Below are 20,307 nucleotides of genomic sequence, written 5' to 3' on the forward strand. Positions count from 1 at the left end.
TATAACATAACAGTTATAATGAAATAACCACAAATGTCTTTTCTGTGCTCACAGCATTATCAGTTTTATTCAACCCCCAAGTGACATTCAATCTTAGTACTTAGTACAGCATCCTTTTACAGTTATAACAGCTTTTAAACGTGAAGCATAGCTTGACACAAGTGTCTTGCAGCGATCTACGGGTATCTTCGCCCATTCTTCATGGGCAAAGGCCTCCAGTTCAGTCACATTCTTAGGCTTGCGCACTGCAACTGCTTTCTTTAAGTCCCACCAGAGGTTCTCAATCGGATTTAAGTCTGGTGACTGCGATGGCCACTCCAAAATGTTCCAGCCTTTCCTCTGCAACCATGCTCTAGTGGACTTGGAGGTATGCTTGGGATCATTGTCCTGTTGAAAGGTCCAACGTCTCCCAAGCCTCAGGTGTGTGACGGACTGCATCACGTTTCCATCCAATATCTCCTGGTACTGAAGAGAATTCATGGTACCTTGCACACGCTGAAGCTTCCCTGTACCTGCAGAAGCAAAACAGCCCCAAAGCATGATTGACCCTCCACCATGCTTCACAGTAGGCAAGGTGTTCTTTTCATCATAGGCCTTGTTCTTCCTCCTCCAAACATAGCGTTGATCCATGGGCCCAAACAGTTCTAATTTTGTTTCATCAGTCCACAGAACACTATCCCACAACTTTTGTGGTTTGTCCACATGGCTTTTGGCATACTGCAGTCGACTCTTCTTATTCTTTGGAGACAGCAAGGGGGTACGCCTGGGAGTTCTGGCACGGAGGCCTTCATTACGCAGTGTGCGTCTTATTGTCTGGGCTGAAACTTCTGTACCCACATCTGACAAATCTTTTCTCAGTTCCTCAGCAGTCACACGGGGACTTCTCTCCACTCTACGCTTCAGGTAGCGCACAGCAGTCGAAGTCAGCATCTTCTTTCTGCCACGACCAGGTAGCGTTTCAACAGTGCCCTTTGCCTTGAATTTGCGAATGATGCTTCCTAAGGTGTCTCTTGGTATGTTTAACATCTTTGCAATCTTCTTATAGCCATTGCCCTTCCTGTGAAGAGAAATCACCTCTTCTCTTGTCTTCCTGGACCATTCTCTTGCCTTCACCATGTTTGTAACCACACCAGTAAATGTCTAGAAGGAGCTGAGTATCACAGTCATTTTAAAGCTGCCTAATTGGTGCTTATTATGCTTGATTGCTGCTCGGTGACATCCACAGGTGTTTTCAATACCTGATGGAAAGCACCTGTATGAACCTCTGTTCTTCAGAGTGGTAGTCTTTAAGGGGTTGAATAATTGTGGCAATGAAGAAACCACATAAGAACCATTTACTACTGTATTACATAAACAATTGATGTCATTTTAGTTGCATTTGGGTAGTTACAACGTCCTTGTAGGATTTGATTCTGAATACAATTCCAAATGTACACTATAGTCCCTAAACCCCTTTACAGCATTGGGGGTTGAATAATTTTGGACACAACTGTATATATGTGAACTGGCACTTAGACTTGCTACTGACATGCGGTGAGGAAGCGATGCAACACCTCCTCACCACTCATTTTAACCCCATTTTTGCTGACAAATGCACTGCAGTTTCAGGGCATTTGCAGTGTTTCTCCATTTACTTGAATGGATAGCGTTTGGGGGGCTTGCCACCCGCCAATCGCTACTTTTCAGGTGAACTTTTCCACATAAAGCATCTCTGCTGCGACATAAAAACATCCTCATCCGCGGACTATTGCAGCATAAAGGGGGTCATGGTCGGTTGGTGGGTGGCAAAATACAGCTTAACTGCACATTTTTGCCGCCCCAACCATAAGTCTAAACAAAGCTTAAATCTTATCAAATATCATTTGATCTCCAGTGATTGTATCAAACTTAAACAGCTGATATTTCTGTATATGGAAATATAAGCCATTTCATCCACTGAGCAGAAAAAAATATCCATAAAGATTATATGACCAGGTCACCAGGGCCCATCATTTAGTGGGTACATCGCAACATCCAGTGCTTGTAGTGCTAAAGCATACAAGTAGCATTCTGTTTCAAAAATCCATCAAGGCTTCCAGATGCTCAATCATGCATATATCATACACTTCATAGATTCCCAAGACATATACAGTGGAACCTCAACCTACGAGCGTACTAACGTGCGAGTTTTCCGAGATACGAGCAGTCGCTCGGACGATTTTTTGCTTCGGCACGCGAGCAGAATTTTAAGATACGAGTTCGAGGCGCGCGCAGCTCTAAGTGTATATTTTCAAGGCGCGCGCAGCTCGGAGGGTATGAGTCACAGCATCCCATCTCCGAGCCTTTCTCTCTCTCGCTGTCTACACGTGATTGAAATCCCAACTTCTAACTTTGTTGTAACCATGGCACCAAAGAAAGCAAGTGGTAGTGCGAGTACCGAGAAGAGGAGGATGATGTCCCTCGAAATAAAGCTTGAAATCGTCGAGAAGCATGAGCAAGGCATGCGAGTAAAGGAACTGGCCAAGCACTACGACCGTACAATGTCAACGATCTGCACCATCTTAAAACAGAAGGAGTCCCTAAAGAAAATTAAGCCAGCCAAAGGTGTCAAGATTATTTCAAAGCGCCGTACAGATGTGCATGAGAAATCTGCTGTTGGTGTGGCTGACGGAAAAACAACTTGCCGGAGATACCGTCACCGAGGGAATAATCTGCGAGAAGGCGCGCAGTATTTTTTCAGATTTACAACAGCAAACCCCAGGCACTTCAACGGAGGAGGAATCCTTTAAAGCCAGTCGGGGCTGGTTTGATAATTTTAAGAAAAGGACGGGGATTCACTCCGTTGTTAGGCATGGTGAGGCAGCAAGTGCTGATGTAAAGGCAGCAGAGGAGTTTGTGAAAACTTTCGCAGAATTCGTCGAGGAAGAAGGATACATCCCCCAGCAAATCTTCAACTGTGACGAGACAGGGCTGTTCTGGAAGAAGATGCCGAGGAGAACATACATCACCGAAGAGGAGAAGAGGATGCCAGGACATAAACCTATGAAGGATAGGTTGACCCTCGCCCTGTGTGCCAATGCGAGTGGTGACTGCAAAATAAAGCCGCTACTCGTATACCATTCGGAGAACCCCAGAGCCTTTAAAGCACACAAGATAATAAAGGAGAAACTCCATGTTATGTGGAGGGCAAACCCTAAGGCGTGGGTCACCAGGCAGTTCTTTATCGACTGGGTAAACCTTGTGTTTGGTCCTTCGGTGAAGAAATATTTGAAGAACAACAACCTGCCCCTGCGAGCCCTTCTCGTCCTCGACAATGCTCCTGCACATCCACCATAGATCGAGGAAGAAATACTTGATGAGTATAATTTTGTGAAGGTTCTCTACCTTCCTCCAAACACCACCCCTATCCTCCAGCCAATGGACCAACAGCTAATATCAAATTTCAAGAAACTCTACACCAAGCACCTGTTTCGCCGTTGCTTTGAGGTGACGGAGAACACAAACCTCACCCTTCGAGAGTTTTGGAAGGAGCATTTTAACATGGCGATAGGCCTCAAAATCATCGATATTGCCTGGCAGGGGGTTACGAAAAGGACCTTGACCTCTGCTTGGAAGAAGCCTGTGGCCTGAAAATGTGGCTGAAAGAGATTTTGAAGGGTTTGAGATTGAGGAAGAAGAGGAGCCAGTGGAGGAAGAGATCGTGTCCATTGGCAAGACTATAGGTCTGGAGGTGGATGAAAGAGACATCGAGGAACTCGTTGAGGAGCACTCCGAGGAACTTACGACTGACGAGTTAAAGGAGTTACAAGAGCAACGGCACACAGAAGCATTAACTGAAGCTACTTCGGAGGGAGAGGAGACAGAGCCAGAGATAATCAGTACAAAAGACCTCAAGGATATTTTGGCAATGTGGGAGAGGGTGGCAGGTTTTGTTGAAAAGAACCATCCTGAAAAAATTGCAACGAGTCGTGCGACAGAGCTTTTCAACGACACGTGCCTACGTCGTTTCAGAAACATTCTCAAAGGGAGAATGAAACAGACTTCCTTAGACATGTTTCTTAAGAAAAGGCCTTCAGCTCGAAGTGAGCAAAGTGTGGCAAAAAGGCCAAGAACTAGTGAAAGTGAAGAGAGTGATGAGAATTAAGCGAAAACAAAAATCATCTCCAAGGTAAGTAAATTGTATACAACCTTATTATATCTTCATATTTTCTTACTATTTTGTTTTTATATAATATTAGTTATGTAAAAAGCTTTTTTCCTTATGAAATAACAAGAAAAATGAAAAATATGAGGTGCCATTTTGAGGGTTGGAACGGATTACGGCCGTTTCCATTATTTCTTATGGGGAAAATTGATTTAACGAGCGAGCATTTTGAGTTACGAGCTCGGCCACGGAACGAATTAAACTCGTAAGTTGAGGTTCCACTGTACATATGCAGCTGGGATGGCACCAATTAGAGGTTATCTCCTGAGTTAGAAGGCAGGGACTGCTTGAGCTTTAACAGTCACCCGGCTAAGACTGCTGGCAAATCCATATATGTATGAATATGAATGCACCTGTGTAAACAGCAGCAGCACTAGTCCTCACGTGGAGTACAAAGACATTATGTAGAGTACATGGGTATGAACTCAACAGGCTCTTGACTGTCCAATCATGGGCTGGAAGAGGGACAAGACCTGTAGTTGTTGCCAAATGGCAGCAAAGGAAACTCCAGTCTACCCACAACCCCCTCCCCCTGCCTGATAAGGCTGTGCTGTGGGTCAGAGCTGTGTAAAACTCAGGACTGGAAGGACAGAATTACAAATCCTTTAGCAGGTAAACCAGCTTCCATATATGTATTTTAACTGTGTATTTTGCTGTTTGCCTGGGTTGAGGTTTAAATGAAAGTTCATGCAAACCTGGAGTTTTCCTTCATACTGATCTTGCTGCTTCTTTTCTCCCACAGGCAGTTATTTTGCCAGAGATGCTGCCTATTCGCACAGATATTGTAAGAACGCTGATTCTGGGCAGTATGTCATGTTCGTGGCCCGGGTGCTGGTTGGAGATTCCATCCGCGGCTCGTCCTCATACCTCCGTCCACCTGCAAAACCCACCTCTGGATCCAGCTTCTATGACAGCTGTGTGGACAGCGAGAGCAATCCTTCCATATTTGTCATCTTTGAAAAGCACCAGATCTACCCTGAATACCTGATTCGGTACACAGAGAAACCAGCTGACCTGCAGTCAATGATGGGCGCACTGCGCTTTTGGTAGGAGCGGAGGCAGAGTCACAGGTGGACTCTGTTTTACTGTCACTGACATCATATCATAAATGCACACATCTACTATAGAATAGGTTTTAGATTAGGGTAGATGTAAATTCTAACTGGATGTAGATTACCCTCTGCACTGTATATCATAAAATCCTATTTCCACCTTTCTTTTATCCAATCCCTATCTCCGTGCTCCTGATCTCCTGCAGCCTTTTTCAAACACTTCCTATCTACATGTACACATTCCATTGTTGGCTGCACAACAATGCTCTGGACTGGCTTCTTGATTATAACTGTGGACCTCACCAGGAGCTGCCTGAACGGGGACCTTCAATTTGTTTTTAATGAAAGCAGCAGATTCGGAGCCCATTAGAAAACATGCATGTATTTTTCTCCAAGCGCATAATGTTTTTAGCATGTTTTTAAAAGCAAATTATGGCCAAAGCTTGTTTGGTCATACTTCTCCTGTGGCTCACATGAGTGTAATTAGTTTTGCACTCTTGTGACCCATAATCCGCCGACAGTGGGCTAAAACAATATCGGGATCCACCCAGATACCTGAGTGACAGCTGGCTCAGTTTCTCAATGTTTAATGGAAACCTCACTAGAAACCTGAAAGATGCGCTGTCCTTTTCCACTGTGTCCCAAGCTGTTTTTACTACTGTTTATAGGTAGTCCCTACACATTTTCTACATTTCAAACTTTTATGCACTGGAGAGATGTTCAATCTTTAAATTATTTTACCAATTGCACTGAAGAGGTCCTGCCACTTTTTTTAGTACAACATTCAGAAGCTCTGCATTAAACCTGTGCTGGGAAAAGAGTTGTAGAGCTGACATGAATCAGAAAACACAGACAGAGGTGACACGTGCCTCTATCTTCCTAAGCAGCCACGGAGCCTCCAAAAATATTGCAGTCCATAAAATTACCTTTCCCCACCCATTCTGCAGTGCATACATTCTTACTGTTAAGAGTGGCACTGCATTTTACATGCAGATATATGATGGGTGGGCATTGCTCAGCTCTGGCTACAGCTGGAGGGGGACGCCAAAGGATCTGCAATGGGACGCACAGGATAGCTAATTTTCCACAGGCAGCCAGGAGCAGCTTCCTATGCAAGAAAGTAGGCTTAAAGATGACCAGAAGGCTGCATTCTTCTGTGTAACCTGTTGGAAATATAAGAAATAGGATTTGCTTTTGTGTGGTTTTTTTTTTTTTTTTGTTTCCTTTTTTTTTTTTCTTTTAACTTTCTTGCTGCTGATATCATTTCAAGTACCACAAGCGTAGCTTAGGCTGGACCCTTATCAGAAACGCATACATTGCCTTAACATACATTGAGCTGTGTCCTTTTAAGAATTCTATTCTATTGACTAGAAGAACGGGCTAGGTCAACACTACCAAAGGCAACAGACAGGACGAATTCATTGCTGTGAACAAGTTCCACGGAAAACAATTTTTCACCTCTTTTCCTTTTCATCAAATGGAAACGCTGGCAGTAAGGCCAGTAGATTTTGTGTGTTTCTTTTTAGAAATGACACAAACGAATCTGCATTAAAAGACTTGTACATGTGCACACACCTTTCACCAGGCTCTTATTTCTATTTTTCGTGTTCCAATTCTTCCAGATTCAACAGTTTGTTACAAAGAGATTGCACAGTCCTCTGTATCCTCTCATATTCATATTATTGTGATACCTTCTTTGATTTAAAATTGTGTGATATTTGCGCTGATCAATGTTTGAATAAGTTCAAATGGAAAAAAAAAAAGCTAACTTCTAGAGTTTTAACGTTTTGTAAAATATATATATGTATATATTTTCATTAATAAAGTAATTGTCCAAAATTAGCAAGTTCTGTGTGTGCGGGGTGTGTTGCAATTCATTGAGCTGTCAGTACTTGAACTCCTATACATTCATTGGAGACCAGTGAATCCAACCTGTCCATTCAGTAGAGACCATCTGTTTCACTGAATGCAGTCTATCTGTCCACTAGGGACCGGTAACCTCTCGGCCACATATTTGCGTATGGTCGGTGCCAACAGGTTAAGGACATTTACACGTTTTAGGCTAGGTTCACATATGTGCAGGTGGTGCCGCTGCGGATCTGCACAAAAATCCGTGCAGCCGCACCACCCGCACAGAGGAATACGGACTCGCGGCCGGGTGCCATTAATTCTAATGGCACTCCACCCGCACTGGAAAACACAACCGTACTGGGAACCGAGGTTCCCCTGCGGGCTGTGTTTTCAGAAGTGCTTCTCTACGGGGCACGGGAGTCCATTCAAATGAATGGGCTCTCTTGCCCGTGCAAAACACGGGCTTATTGATTGATTATGTTTTTCTTTTGTCAATTTGGATTTGTACTTTAAGGACTTGTTACCTTGTGTACCCACAAAACCACACGTGTTGAGAGCACTCACCATGCGCACTTCCAACACCGGCGCCTCACAGAAAGGTCCCAATCGCCACTTTTCATTGGGACCTTTTCAATCATGTGACCGCCAATCACGGCGCTCACATGACCCTAAGCCCCGCCTCCTGGCATCACAAACCCTTTAAAGGGCGCCTAGGGGTTAAACATGTTTAGCAAACAAGAATCTAACCATATGTACATAGTGATTCACTTGATAGTAATATAACATATACCCTCAACAGATGCTCCCTATACATTTCTGAGTTTTTAAAAATAATCCAACCTGCCCAGATGGAGTAAAAAGTCTGAAAATCATGTTTAACAATTCTTAATTCCTTCATCAAGAAGATCATGGAAACCCTCAGCAACTATTCATCCACCAAAGGCAGTTTTCATAACTTCCAATGCTTTGGGATTATACCTCCTGCCACATTCAACATTGAGGTAGCTTTGTTTTTAATTTTGAAATGGGGGTTTTAGTTTTATAAAACAAAACACACCCATGGATTGAGGGGAAGGGAGATAGATGAAACTTTTATCTTCAAATTCAAAAAATTATCTCCAATATACTAGAAATAGAGGGCAGTACCACCACATATAAGGCAGTATCCCCAATTCTTGATTACATCTGCAACATTGTGTATTAAGAGGCTGACCCCATTTATTTAAGGGCATCGTGGTATAGTACCACTCGGTCAACAATTCGTAGCTAATCTCGGCAGTAGAAGTATTTATTGAAAAAGAATGTACTAGTACCAATATTGTATTTATTTCATCTGGGAAAACCCTCTTCTCTAATTCTCCCTCTTATTCGGCTATGCAGGGTCCTTATGGTCAAGGTTGAGCAGAGGTTTATACAAAAGTGAAATGCAGTTGGGTAGGGACCTTTTACATGAACAAATAGATTTTCTTATAGGGTAAATATACTCCAAAGAGTAAAAATGATACAAAATTAGGTCTTACAAACCCTCTGCTAGATATGTCTGGGGTCAACAATAGATTAATAGCACACAAAAACAAACAAAAACTGTCTTGGAAGCTCTAACAGACAACCTAAAATACACAGCATTCTTAACTATATACTATTCCAAAATTTTAACTTTATTATGGAAACCATCTTTCCATAACATACTGTACACTTTAATGAAAGAACTCTAAAACTCCTATAACGGTCTCCCATAAAACCAACACTATCTACAAGAACGTATATGTAACTGTAGCACCCTCCTAGTCAGCTAGGGGGAGCTAGACTTACTGTTAGCTAGGAAGGGTTCAACATCTTTGGTGTGAGGCCTGTTATTTGGATGGAGGTGCCCTGTCACCTGACTGACTGCGGGTAATCGAGAAAAATACAGGCCAGGATGTTGGCCTGTGAGTGGAGAAAGCAGTTGGGTTCGTCTTATAATTGGGCAATTGATCTTGATGGAAAAGTTAGGGGGGGGGGGGCAGGAAGGAAAGATTACATTTGAGGCAGTGGTGTGACATCCATATTGATAAGTTTGTAATTCGTGATGGGTGATGAGACCAAAGAGGAGGGGAGGGCTGTAATGATGAATCCACCATCCTTCCCTATACTGAAAACATCATTCATTAGTGATCCTGCTCTGTTCTGTCTGCTGAAATCTGCACAATGTCCAGCTGGAAGATGTTTATTATTTCTGTTTGTCTACAGTTATGTGTGGAGTGTACAGATACAGCGGGTTGTGTCTGAGCACTCCATTATGTCACTTACAGGTCACTGTGTGGGCAGACAATGGGGGAGATCTATAAACTACCATTTCTCTACCATCAAGGGGAAAAGTGGGGGGTGGAATGATAGTTCTCATATGTATAACATGCATTAGGATGTTCCATATGTTCCCAGGAAGACTATCACAGCATTGAGTGCACAGATACTGGGATATGGACACAGGGATAAGGATCCTGGGACATGGATCCTGATAAGGATACTGGGATATGGATAGTGGGATACAGATATGGATACTGGGATGCAGATAGTGAGATACAAATAGTTAGATACAGATACTGGGATACGGATACTAGGATATAGATATTGGGATATGGATACAGATAGTGGGATACAAATAGTTGGATACAGATACTGGGATATGGATAGAGATATAGCGACATACGGATAGTGGGATACAGATATAGATACTGGGATACAGATAGTGAGATACAAATAGTTAGATACAGATACTTGGATACGGATACTAGGATATAGATATTGGGGTATGGATACAGGTACTGGGATATGGATAGAGGGATACGGATAGTGGCATTTGGATATTTGGATACAGATAGTGGGATATGGATAGTGGGATACAGGTACTGGTATATGAATACTGGGATACGGATTGTGGGATACAGATAATGGTATATGAATACTGGGATATGGATAGTGGGATACGGATACTGGTATGGATAGTGGGATATGGATATTGGTATATGAATACCGGCATACAGATAGTGGGATACAGATAGTGTTATATAGGTACTGGTATTTGAAAAGTGGGATACAGATAGTGGGATATGGATACTGATATATGGATGGTGGAATACGGGGATACATATACTGAGAAATAATAATATGGATAGTGGGATATGGATATAGAGAGTGGTATACGCATACTGATATATGCAGTATGGATAGAGGGGTACAGATACTGGGATAAGGATAGTAGTATATATAAGGGTACTGGTACAAAGATATCGGTATATACTGTATGTAGTGTTGAGGTGCATGGCTGGGAGCAGAGACCTGTGGTGAGATGACAGAATGCTTTCATTGCTCACTGAGCTCCCTCATGTATTCACAATGAGACTCCACCAAAATGAAATGTCCACATTGAGACCCAGCTAGAGACATTCACATTTAGACCCCACCAGTATGTGACAATTATATTGAGACTACACAAGAAGGAGACGTTCACTTTGAGACTCCACCAGAATGTGACGTCCACATTGAGACTCAACCAGAACGTGACGTTCACAATGAGACTTTTCAAAATGTGATATACACAATGAGACTCAGATAGAATGTGATGTTCACAAAGAGACTCCACCAGAGTGTAATGTCCACATTGAGACTGCACCCAAATGTGACATTCACATTGACACTCCATCAGAATATTTGGTCCACATTGAGCCTCCACCAGAATGCGACGTTCACTTTGAGACTTCACCAGAATATGACATTCACAATGAGACTCCACCAAAATGTGACGTTCTCAATGAGACTCCAGCAGAAAGTGATGTCCACATGAAGAGTCCACCCAAGTGTGACCTCCACATTGAGACTCTGCCAGAATGTGATATTCACATTGAGCACCACCAGAATGTGACAATCATTTTGAGACTCCACCAGAATGTTACAATTATATTGAGACAACACCAGAATGTGACATGCACATAAAGACTACACCAGAATGTGACGTGCATATTGAGATTCCACCAGATTGTATTCCCTCTGGAGAAGAGCCTCCAGTCATCCTAGGAAAAGGAAAAGAAAATGAAACAGAAAAAGAAACAAACCAAAGAATATAATGCTACATTGAGACTCCACCCATATGTGACATTCACATTGAGACTCCACCAAAAAGTAATGTTCACATTGAGACTCCACCAGAATGTGTTCCCTCTGCAGAAGAACCCCCATTCATCCCAGGCAAAAGAAAAAGAAATAAACCAGAACAGAGCAAAAGACAGCTTGTTGCTCCAGCAAAATGTAATGTTCATATTGAAACTCTACTAAAATAGTAATGTTCACGTTGAGACTCCAAAAGAATGTGACGTTCACATTGAGACTTCACCAAAAAGTGAAGTCCCAATTGAGACTCCAAAAGAATGTAATATTCACATTGAGACTCCACCAGCATGTATCCTTAACATTGAGAGTCCACCGGAATGTAAACCAGATATTGAGACTGCACCAGAATGTAACCGTCACATTGTGACTCCACTAAAATGTGATGTTCACAATGAGACTCCACCAGAATGTAACATGCACATTGAGACACTACCTAAATGTGACATTCACATTGAAAATACTCCAGAATGTGATGTTCACATTGAGACTCCACCAGAATGTGTTCCCTCTGCAAAAGAACCCCCAGTCATCCCAGGCAAAAGAAAACGAAAATGAAACAAGAATGTGAAGTTCAAATATATTCCCAACCAGAATGTAACTTTCACATTGAGACTCCATATGACCTTCATATTGAAACTCAACCAGAATGTGTAGATCACATTGAGACTCCACCAGAGTATGACGATCACACTGAGACTCCACCAGAATGTGATGGCTACAATGAATCTCCACCAGAATGAGACGTTCACATTGAGACTTGACCAGAATGTGACGTTCCCATTGAGACTCCACAAGAATGTGACGTTCATATTGAGACTACACCAGAATGTGACGTCCAGATTAAGACTCTACCAGAATGTTTTCCCTCTGCAGAAGAACCCCCATCATGCTGGGCAGCAAGGATGGCACCATCAGACTGGGCAGCAAGCACAGAAACAGCAGGCTGGGCAGCAGGCACAGCACCATCAGGCTGGGCAGCGGGCATGGCACCATCAGGCTGGGCAGCGGGCACAGCACCATCAGGCTTGGCAGCAAGCATAAGATCAGCAAGATCAGGCGGGTCATCATGTTCAGGACCATCAGAGGCAGGCCGGCTGTTGGGCACAGGCCCACCAGAGGCAGATGGATCGTAAGGCATGAGACCTTCAGAGGCAGACAGGTTGTTGGACACAGGACTGTCAGAGGCAGGCGGGTCATCGGGCACAGGACTGTCAGAAGAAGGTGGGTCATCGGCATGGGACCCTCTGGTTAGACATCAGAGATAGGACCCTCAGGCTGGGCAGCAAGCACAGGATCAGCAAGATCAAGTGGATCATCAGGTTCAGGACCCTCAGGAGGCGCACAGGTTGTTGGACACAGGACTGTCAGAGGCAGGCTGGTCATTGGGCACAGGACCATCAGAAACAGGCAGGTTATTGGACACGGGACCCTCTGGTTAGGCATCAGAGACAGGACTTTCCAGCTGGACATTAGGAATGGAACCATTAGGCTGGGCATCAGGAACTGGACCCTCAGGCTGGGCATCTGACATAGAACCACAAAGTTGGGCAACAGGCAAAGGAGCATCAGAGTCAAGCTTGGCAAAGGATAGCAGGTCACCAGAAACAGATTTAGCAGCAGACAGCAGCGCACAAGCGGCAGACTGAACCCCATCGGCAAGCATACAGACCAGTTGAACCCCATCAGCAGGCAGTATAGAGGGATACTGGACCCCATCAGTTGGCAGCATGCCTTCAAGCTGGTCAATGGTCAGGGAATCAGTGAGGTCAGTTTGAGTAGCCAACAAAGAGTCTATGGAGCCAACCTGGATGGTGGACAGAGAACCAGTAATGCCAGGCTGGATAGCAGGTGACATATTGCTGAAGTTAAGCTGGTTCGCTGGAACAGAGGCTGGATGCAGGGTGGCTTGGAAAAAAAGGATGACCACTTGGTTGAATGAGGCAGTCTGTCCAAACAATGGATGGAACTCCTAAGACAGGCTTGAGCAGATCTAATTGCTGTAGGGTGAGGCCTGGTTGCTGAGAATCCCAGATATGTAAAGGCAGAGAGCAGGACTGACGATAAGTCAGGAGTGGACAGGCAGAGGTAGTTAGAGGTATTGACAGGCAGGTCTGAAGCAGAAGGTTCAATTAACATGGGCTGGAATGGAGTGACGGTGTGGCAGGCTTGACCATGGCAAGTGGCGTTGTGGCAGGCAGGACTGAAGCAACTGACAGGAGAGGACAGAGGCAGGACTGAGAAAATGTAGTTTTCTTTTTAGGTTGGACACAGATTTTTCAGAAGATGGAGGAGTAATAACAGTACTGAGAGATGGTGGAAAAATGAGGAGCAGTTGCAGAGGAGGATTTCTGATGAGTTGCCAGGGGCAAAAGAGTAGTAGAGGGAGTTGTCACTGGATTAAATGCAGGAAATGTGTGGCTAGTGGAGACAGGATACTGACATACAGTTGGAAGCAAAGTATACTGAACTTCAGCTATGGTTGCTACGGGTAATGGAGACAGGGAGCTTTGAGTAGGGGCTGAACAGAACTCAATTTACAATTCCCTTGCCTGACTGGAGAATGTACAGCATCCATACAATCCAGCAGAGCCTCTCATCAATATACCGAATAATGTTCAAGGAAATAGGGTTCATCATCTCCCAATACCCGCACCAGAGATTCCACCTGAGACACACCAAAAGGAGAAATATTCTCACCACCCTTAGGGATACCAGACAAAGCCAATTCTGCACAGATTTGAATGAGTGACTGACTTTTTCAGAACAAAACTCTGTCTTGATCGAAAAGAGAGAGCCAGACAGATGCATTCCAACAATTGTTCCCTAGTCTGGTCTTTCAAACTTTTGCGGCAATAGCTCGTCTTCTGTTACAAGCAGCGCATAATACAAAAGCTCCTCAGAATGCATCTTTCAGCAATTAGCAAATGCTCAGACTTATTTCTCAGGTGCAGCAAATTTGATCGTTAGTGGCTCCAGTGTTATCTCAGAGATAAGGCCGGCCATACATGGGTCAATTTTCGATGATTTTTCATTCGAAAATTGGACCTAAGAATAATCAGCAGATTTTCGCTCTGTTAGTGGGGCAATGGCAACGGACGATTTTCGTGGTTCCTCCCCATTTCGTTTATTAGGCATGCTGGAAAATTTGTGAAAAACTACAAATTTTCAGAATCATTGGTGGCACGATTGGATTTCATAACAAACTATGTTTTCGACTTTCAAACAGTATCACCAGCAGATGACCCTGACAGTGACAGTGACGTTCACATACTCCACCAGATTGTGACATCCATATTGAGACTGCACCCGAATGTGATGTTCACATAGAGTCTCCACCAGTATGTGACGTCTACATTTGAGACTACCTGAATGTGACATCTACATTGAAATTTCAATGGAATGTGACGTTCACATTAAGACTTCACCAAAATGTGCTTCCTCTGCAGAAGAACCCCCAGTCATCCCAGGCAAAAGAAAAATAACAAAACAGAAAAAGAAACAAACAAGAACAAGGCAAAAGGCTGCTTGAGACTGACAGAATGTGGCGTTTACATTGAGACTGCACTGTAATGTGAAGACCACTTTGAGACGCCACCAAAAAAGTGACGTTCACACTGAGACTCTACAAGAATGTGCTGTTCACATTGAGACCCCACCATAATGTGATTTTCACATTTAGACATCACCAGATTGTTATGTTTACATTAAGACTCTAGTAGAATGTGACATTTACATTGAGACTCCACCAGAATGTGATGTCCACAGTGAGACTGCACACGAATTTGACATTCTCCTTGAGTCTCCACCAGCATGTAATGTCTACATTGATACTCAACCCCAATGTGATGTCCACATTGAGAATCCACCAGCATGTGCTGTCCACATTGAGATCCACCAGAATATGACAATAATCTTGAGACTACCAGAATGTGCCAATCATTTTCTGATTCCACCAAAATGTAACATTCATATTGAGACTAGACGTGTGATTTCAAATCAAAATTCTGTCAAATGTTTTGCGTTTCGGAGATAAGGATGTATCAAGATTTCTGAATTACAATAGTAATGAATTTAAACTCTATTCTTAAAGTAAAAAAGGGGGGAAAACTGAGTCAGGACCAGCGGGGTGATTGGTGAACAGATGAAGCGAGGTCAGTATAGGGGAGGGAGCAGGATGAGGACACTGGTAGGGGTCCAAGCAGGGGTGTGACTGGTGGGGAGAGAGTGACTGCTAAAAAGGGGGGAAGCTGAGTCAGGGTGACTGGTGAACCGGGGCAAGTAAAGGGGTAGGGGGGGAGGGAGGGAGCAGAGTGGGGACACTGGAAGGGGTTCAAGTAGGGGTATGACTGGTGAGAGGAGAGTAACTGGTAAAAAGGGTAGAAGCTGAGTCAGCACCAGCTGAGTTTCTAGTGAACAGGAGAAGCAGGGTGGCAACAATGGAAGGGTTGTGACTGGTAAAAAGAGGTGAAGCTGTGTCAGGGTTGTGAATATACAAAGAGGGACACTGATAGGTAGTTTTCCCTGCCTCTTACCCCCTGCACTGAAACCCATCTGCATACCCTTATTACCCCTTTCATTTTCCCCAACTGTTATCCCAGCCACATCACTCCCCAAAGTCCCACTCCCTCAACACCCTGCTGGATACATTTTCCCTCTAAGTCCCCTTTTCCCCCCTGACCCACCAGTTTTGCATCACCCTTCAGCCAGCTCCCCACACAGCTCTTTTTGTCATGAACCTAATTAATTCCTACTATATGCATACAACCCACTGATCCAGAGGTTTGAATTCATGACCTCACACTTGGAAGCCTATTTCTTTACCACCTGAGCCACCATCAGAAATGCTTGTGGTGAGTTCCAAAATGCAGGAGAATTATGTTTTCCATAGGTGACACTTTACAGGTTACCAGATTAAAGTTACACAGGAGGACTATTGCTAGAATTGCGGTGATACCTCACATGTGTGGTGCGATCGCCATGTACATATGCATGCGGGACCTACGTATGCGTTCACATTTACGCTTGAGCACGGGGAGCAATGGGGCACTTTAAAAATGATTTTTTTTATTTTAAGGTTTTTGCGATCACAACAGATGAACAACATTCCTTGTGAAAACATGGGGCATGACAGGTTCTCTCTATGGAGAGATCTGGGGTGAATCAAAGACAACTGAATCTTAATGAATTCCTACTACATGGTCCTCACCCGCTGGCGTAGGGAGTTGACCTCTTATTCATGAACTTTATATCTGCAAACGTGGTAAATTACTTACAAGCCCCAAAAATCATATTTTTTTTAAATCAGAGGCCCTGGAGAATAAAATTGTGGGGTTTACAATTTTTTACGTCACACGATATTTGTGCAGTTTTAAAACACAAGTGACCTCAGGCAATTTTTTGTTCTTTTTTATCACTTCTTCCTGTCACTCACAACTTACTTTTTCCCCCAGGCCTGGTGGAGCCTCAGGTGTTCTCCTGGTGCCTCTCCTAGGGCTTCAACACGTCTTTTCTTCCCCCTTCTTTCCATTCTTGAAGGCTATCCGAAAGATTCATGATGCCCCAGCCAAGGATTATTTCTGTTTCCTTCGGCTAAAGCATTGCATTGTTGCCATATGCCACATGTCCATCTACCCTTATTGAAAGACTTTCTTTGAACATACATGCCAGCATGCCCTGGGGGCCTGTGGTCTCATCTCAGCCATCTATGCATCCTTGAATGACACCTGTCATCACATCCCTCTCTTATATGTTCCAATGGGAATGGGGTCTCCAGTCCCCCATAGATGTGGAGGCCTGGAAAACAGTTGCCAAATGCTCCTTCAATACAAATACACTTGAAGCAGGCAGTCCCTGGCCGAGTTGCCCATGCTTACCCTAAATGTACTGACAGATGTTTTCATAACTATGGACAGTGGGGGGATGTCCTGCATATCTGGTGGTCCTGCCTAAGACTAATGGGGTTCTGGTCTAGGGTTTTTAGCCTTCTCCATCTAACAGTCCCCAGGACCCAGCTTATATGCACTCCAGCAGAATCTGGCTGCAGGCTATCTTTTTAGATCAGCCAAATGGAGCATAGCTCAAGCCTGGAAGACCCCTCATGTTGCCTTCCAGGGGGGAAGACACGTATGACCGCAATTATTCTCCATGTGCAGATGTCCAGTATTCTGAATTCACACTCCAAATTTCTCAAGGTCTGGAAACCATGGATCTTCTATGAGTTCCCTTCACGCCAACCAGCCTGTTTGGGCCCATTCTGACTGCTCCTTTTGGAGCCTCAGAGTCTGGGATATCTCCTTCCCCCTTTCTCTTGTCTAAAAAACTGCACTCAACAGAATCCCAATGACATATTTTCCTCTCACTGGTCCGGGGATTTGAACGTTTGACGCTTTCAAGTCCTTTGCTTTACCACCTGAGCCACTATCAGAACTGCTTGTGTTGACACCTAAAATGCAGAGCCTCATCATGTACTTTTGAGGAAGCCTATCTAACCTTAGCCTCCTGCTACCCTGGCCATGAAAAAAAAATCAGCATTGTTTTGCCAAAAAATTTCTTAGAACCCCCAAACATCATATTTTTTAAATCAGAGGTTCTGGAGAATAAATGGTGTTTTTTTCTTACGTCATATGATATTTACAAAGCCAGTATTAAAACACACATAGCTATTTATTGACGTAGTGCTCAGCAGAACCCTGATTAACTACAACAGCATACTTACCACTCACGGGTCTGGGGCTTTCAACACATGACTGGACACTTGCTAGTCTAGTACTTTACAATCTGAACTTTACATCAGAGATGCATGTGATGATGTACAAAATGCAGAAGCCTTATGTACTTTTGAGGAAGTCTGTTTAACCTTAGCCACCTGCTACCCAGGCCAAGTCTAACATACATGTCAAAATCAGCTTTTTTTGGGCCCTAAAACTACTTGGAACCCCCACACTTTTTTTTAATCAGAGGCCCTGGAGAATAAAATGGTGGGGTTTTTTTTGCAATTTTTTTACGTCGCGATATTTGCTCAGCCAGTTATAAAAAGCAAATAACCATTTACTGATTCTGCTTTCTATGGAATTGCTACAACATCCTTACTACTCACCTGTCAGGCAATTTAAACCATGACCTTGCACTTGTGAGCCCGATGCTTTACCGCCTGAGCCACTATCAGAGGTGTTTGTGCTAGTGTATAAAATGCAGGGGCCTTATCAGGGGCGGACTGACAACTCATGGGGCCCACGGGCAATAGGGGATCATTGAGCCCCTGTGTCTTTGCCCAAACTCAAAAAAGCCTATGAAAAATGTACCAGGGGCATCTCATGGGGCCCCCTACTGACACCAGGCCCTCAGGCAGTGCCCGAGTTTCCAAATGGCCAGTCCGCCCCTGGGCCTTATCATGTACTTTTGAGGCACCCTGTCTAACCTTAGCTACCTGCTACCCAGGCCAATTGTGACATTTCTTACATACAGTGGGTATAGAAAAGACTCACCCCCCTTTAAAATAATCACATTTTGTGTGCTTTGCAGCCTGGAATGAAGACAGACACAGATTTTGCTTTATCCAGCTATATTTATTTGCAATGTATAACAATTGAAAGCACACCAACATGTCAGGGGAAAAAAAAACAGAATCACGGAGTTGGAAAAAGGAACACCCCCATGTGTCAGTATTTTGTTGAACCACCTTTTGCTTTAATTACAGCCTTTAGTCTGTCTCTACTAACTTTGCACATCTAAACTTTGCAATATTTGCCCGTTCTTCTTTGCAGAACTGCTCATGTTCAGTTAAATTTGATGGTGACTGTTTGTGGACTGCAGTCTTCAAGTCATTCCACAGATTTTCAATGGGGTTTACGTCTGGGCTCTGTCTAGACCATGCAAGGACATTCACTCTTTTCTCCTTCAACCACTGTTGAAGAATTTGATGGTATTTTGCCCCATCCATTTTCCTTCTATCCTGACCAGTGCTCCAGTCCCTGCTGCAGAGAAACACCCCCATAACAGGATATCACCCGTGCTTTTCCTTCAGAGCTGTGTGCCGTGGCCTGACATCATCGGTGGCTCGTCCATTCAAGCAGCCGCAGCACAAGAACCCCAGAAGAAAGGCCAGGTGAATGTGGAAGCCCTGTCAGCGGTGACAGCGTGACGCTGGAGGGTTTTGTTCTAAGGTAAGTCTTTCATAATGTGCTAGTATGTGATGCAATCAGCAGGGTCCCGCGCAAAAATCATTGGCTGGGAGACCTGCTCAACTCCTATAATGAATGACAGCGGGGTCATGAATGTGTACACGCGAACCCTGAAGTCTCGATCGTTTTGCCTGGAGAAGTCACCTGTCTGCAGTACATTGCAGGCAGGCGGTTGGGAAGTGGTTAAAAGTAACACTTAATTGCTATATTTTCTTACATAATGTGGTCCTGTCTCTACTATAAACATAAACAACAAGACTCTTGTAAAAAAAAAAAAAAGACTTTTGCACTACATACGATGATAACATTGTTCAAAATGGAACAACGCCATTATACTGTGCAGATTATATTTCTTATGTGTAATGAGGTAATGCATTTGTGAAACAGGAAGTGAAAGAAAATTCCCCTAGGGTCACAGACAGCAAAAATTTAAACTAGACAGGTTTTAACCCTTTCCTTGACTATTCAAAACTTAACAAAAATGGCTTTACATACACTTGAATCTCCAATTATTTTAAGAACATCCAAATTATTCTTATTAACCTTTTCCCTTAAAATCATGTTCATTTTCCTGTGCTGTTGACAAGAAAATGCAAATTAAAAAAATAGAATATTAAGTCCTGCTAGATCACTTCATGCTGGCCCTTTTGCAGGTATAGCTATGTAAAAAATAAAAAATATCTGCCTATACTGTTTAACCCCTTGGCGCCAGATCCTCCCGGCCCTTTAAGGGTTTCAGAAGCCGGGAAGAGGGGCGGAGTTTTAGGGTTATGTGACCGCCGTGATTCGCCGTCACGACAGTCACATGATCAGGAAAGGTCCCGATCGAAAGAGGAGATCGGGACCTTTCCGTGAGTACCGGACATGTGTGCTGGTAGTGTGCAGGACGCGCGTT

At 43.8% G+C, this 20,307-nt stretch overlaps 1 protein-coding gene across 3 annotated transcripts in view; it reads left to right on the forward strand.

The window, feature by feature from the left end:
- Nucleotides 1–20,307, forward strand: part of LOC149453086 (protein mono-ADP-ribosyltransferase PARP12-like) — a 75,698-nt gene that overhangs the window by 25,510 nt on the left and 29,881 nt on the right. Inside the window, exon 12 of one of the 3 annotated variants that reach the window (XM_089688719.1) lies at nucleotides 19,256–19,358. The exons of 1 other annotated variant lie outside the window; for it this stretch is intronic. In XM_089688719.1, the coding sequence (XP_089544845.1) occupies nucleotides 19,256–19,275 (20 nt within the window). In that variant the 3' untranslated portion in view covers nucleotides 19,276–19,358. Of the gene's footprint in view, nucleotides 1–4,925; nucleotides 7,078–19,255; nucleotides 19,359–20,307 lie in introns of those variants that run through there. One more of the 3 variants, XM_089688717.1, reaches the window with a different exon arrangement.

The sequence above is a fragment of the Staurois parvus genome, unplaced genomic scaffold, assembly GCF_062004578.1.
Source record: "Staurois parvus isolate SC_StPar_1 unplaced genomic scaffold, SC_StPar_1.0 ptg000452l, whole genome shotgun sequence".
NCBI lineage: Eukaryota > Metazoa > Chordata > Amphibia > Anura > Ranidae > Staurois > Staurois parvus.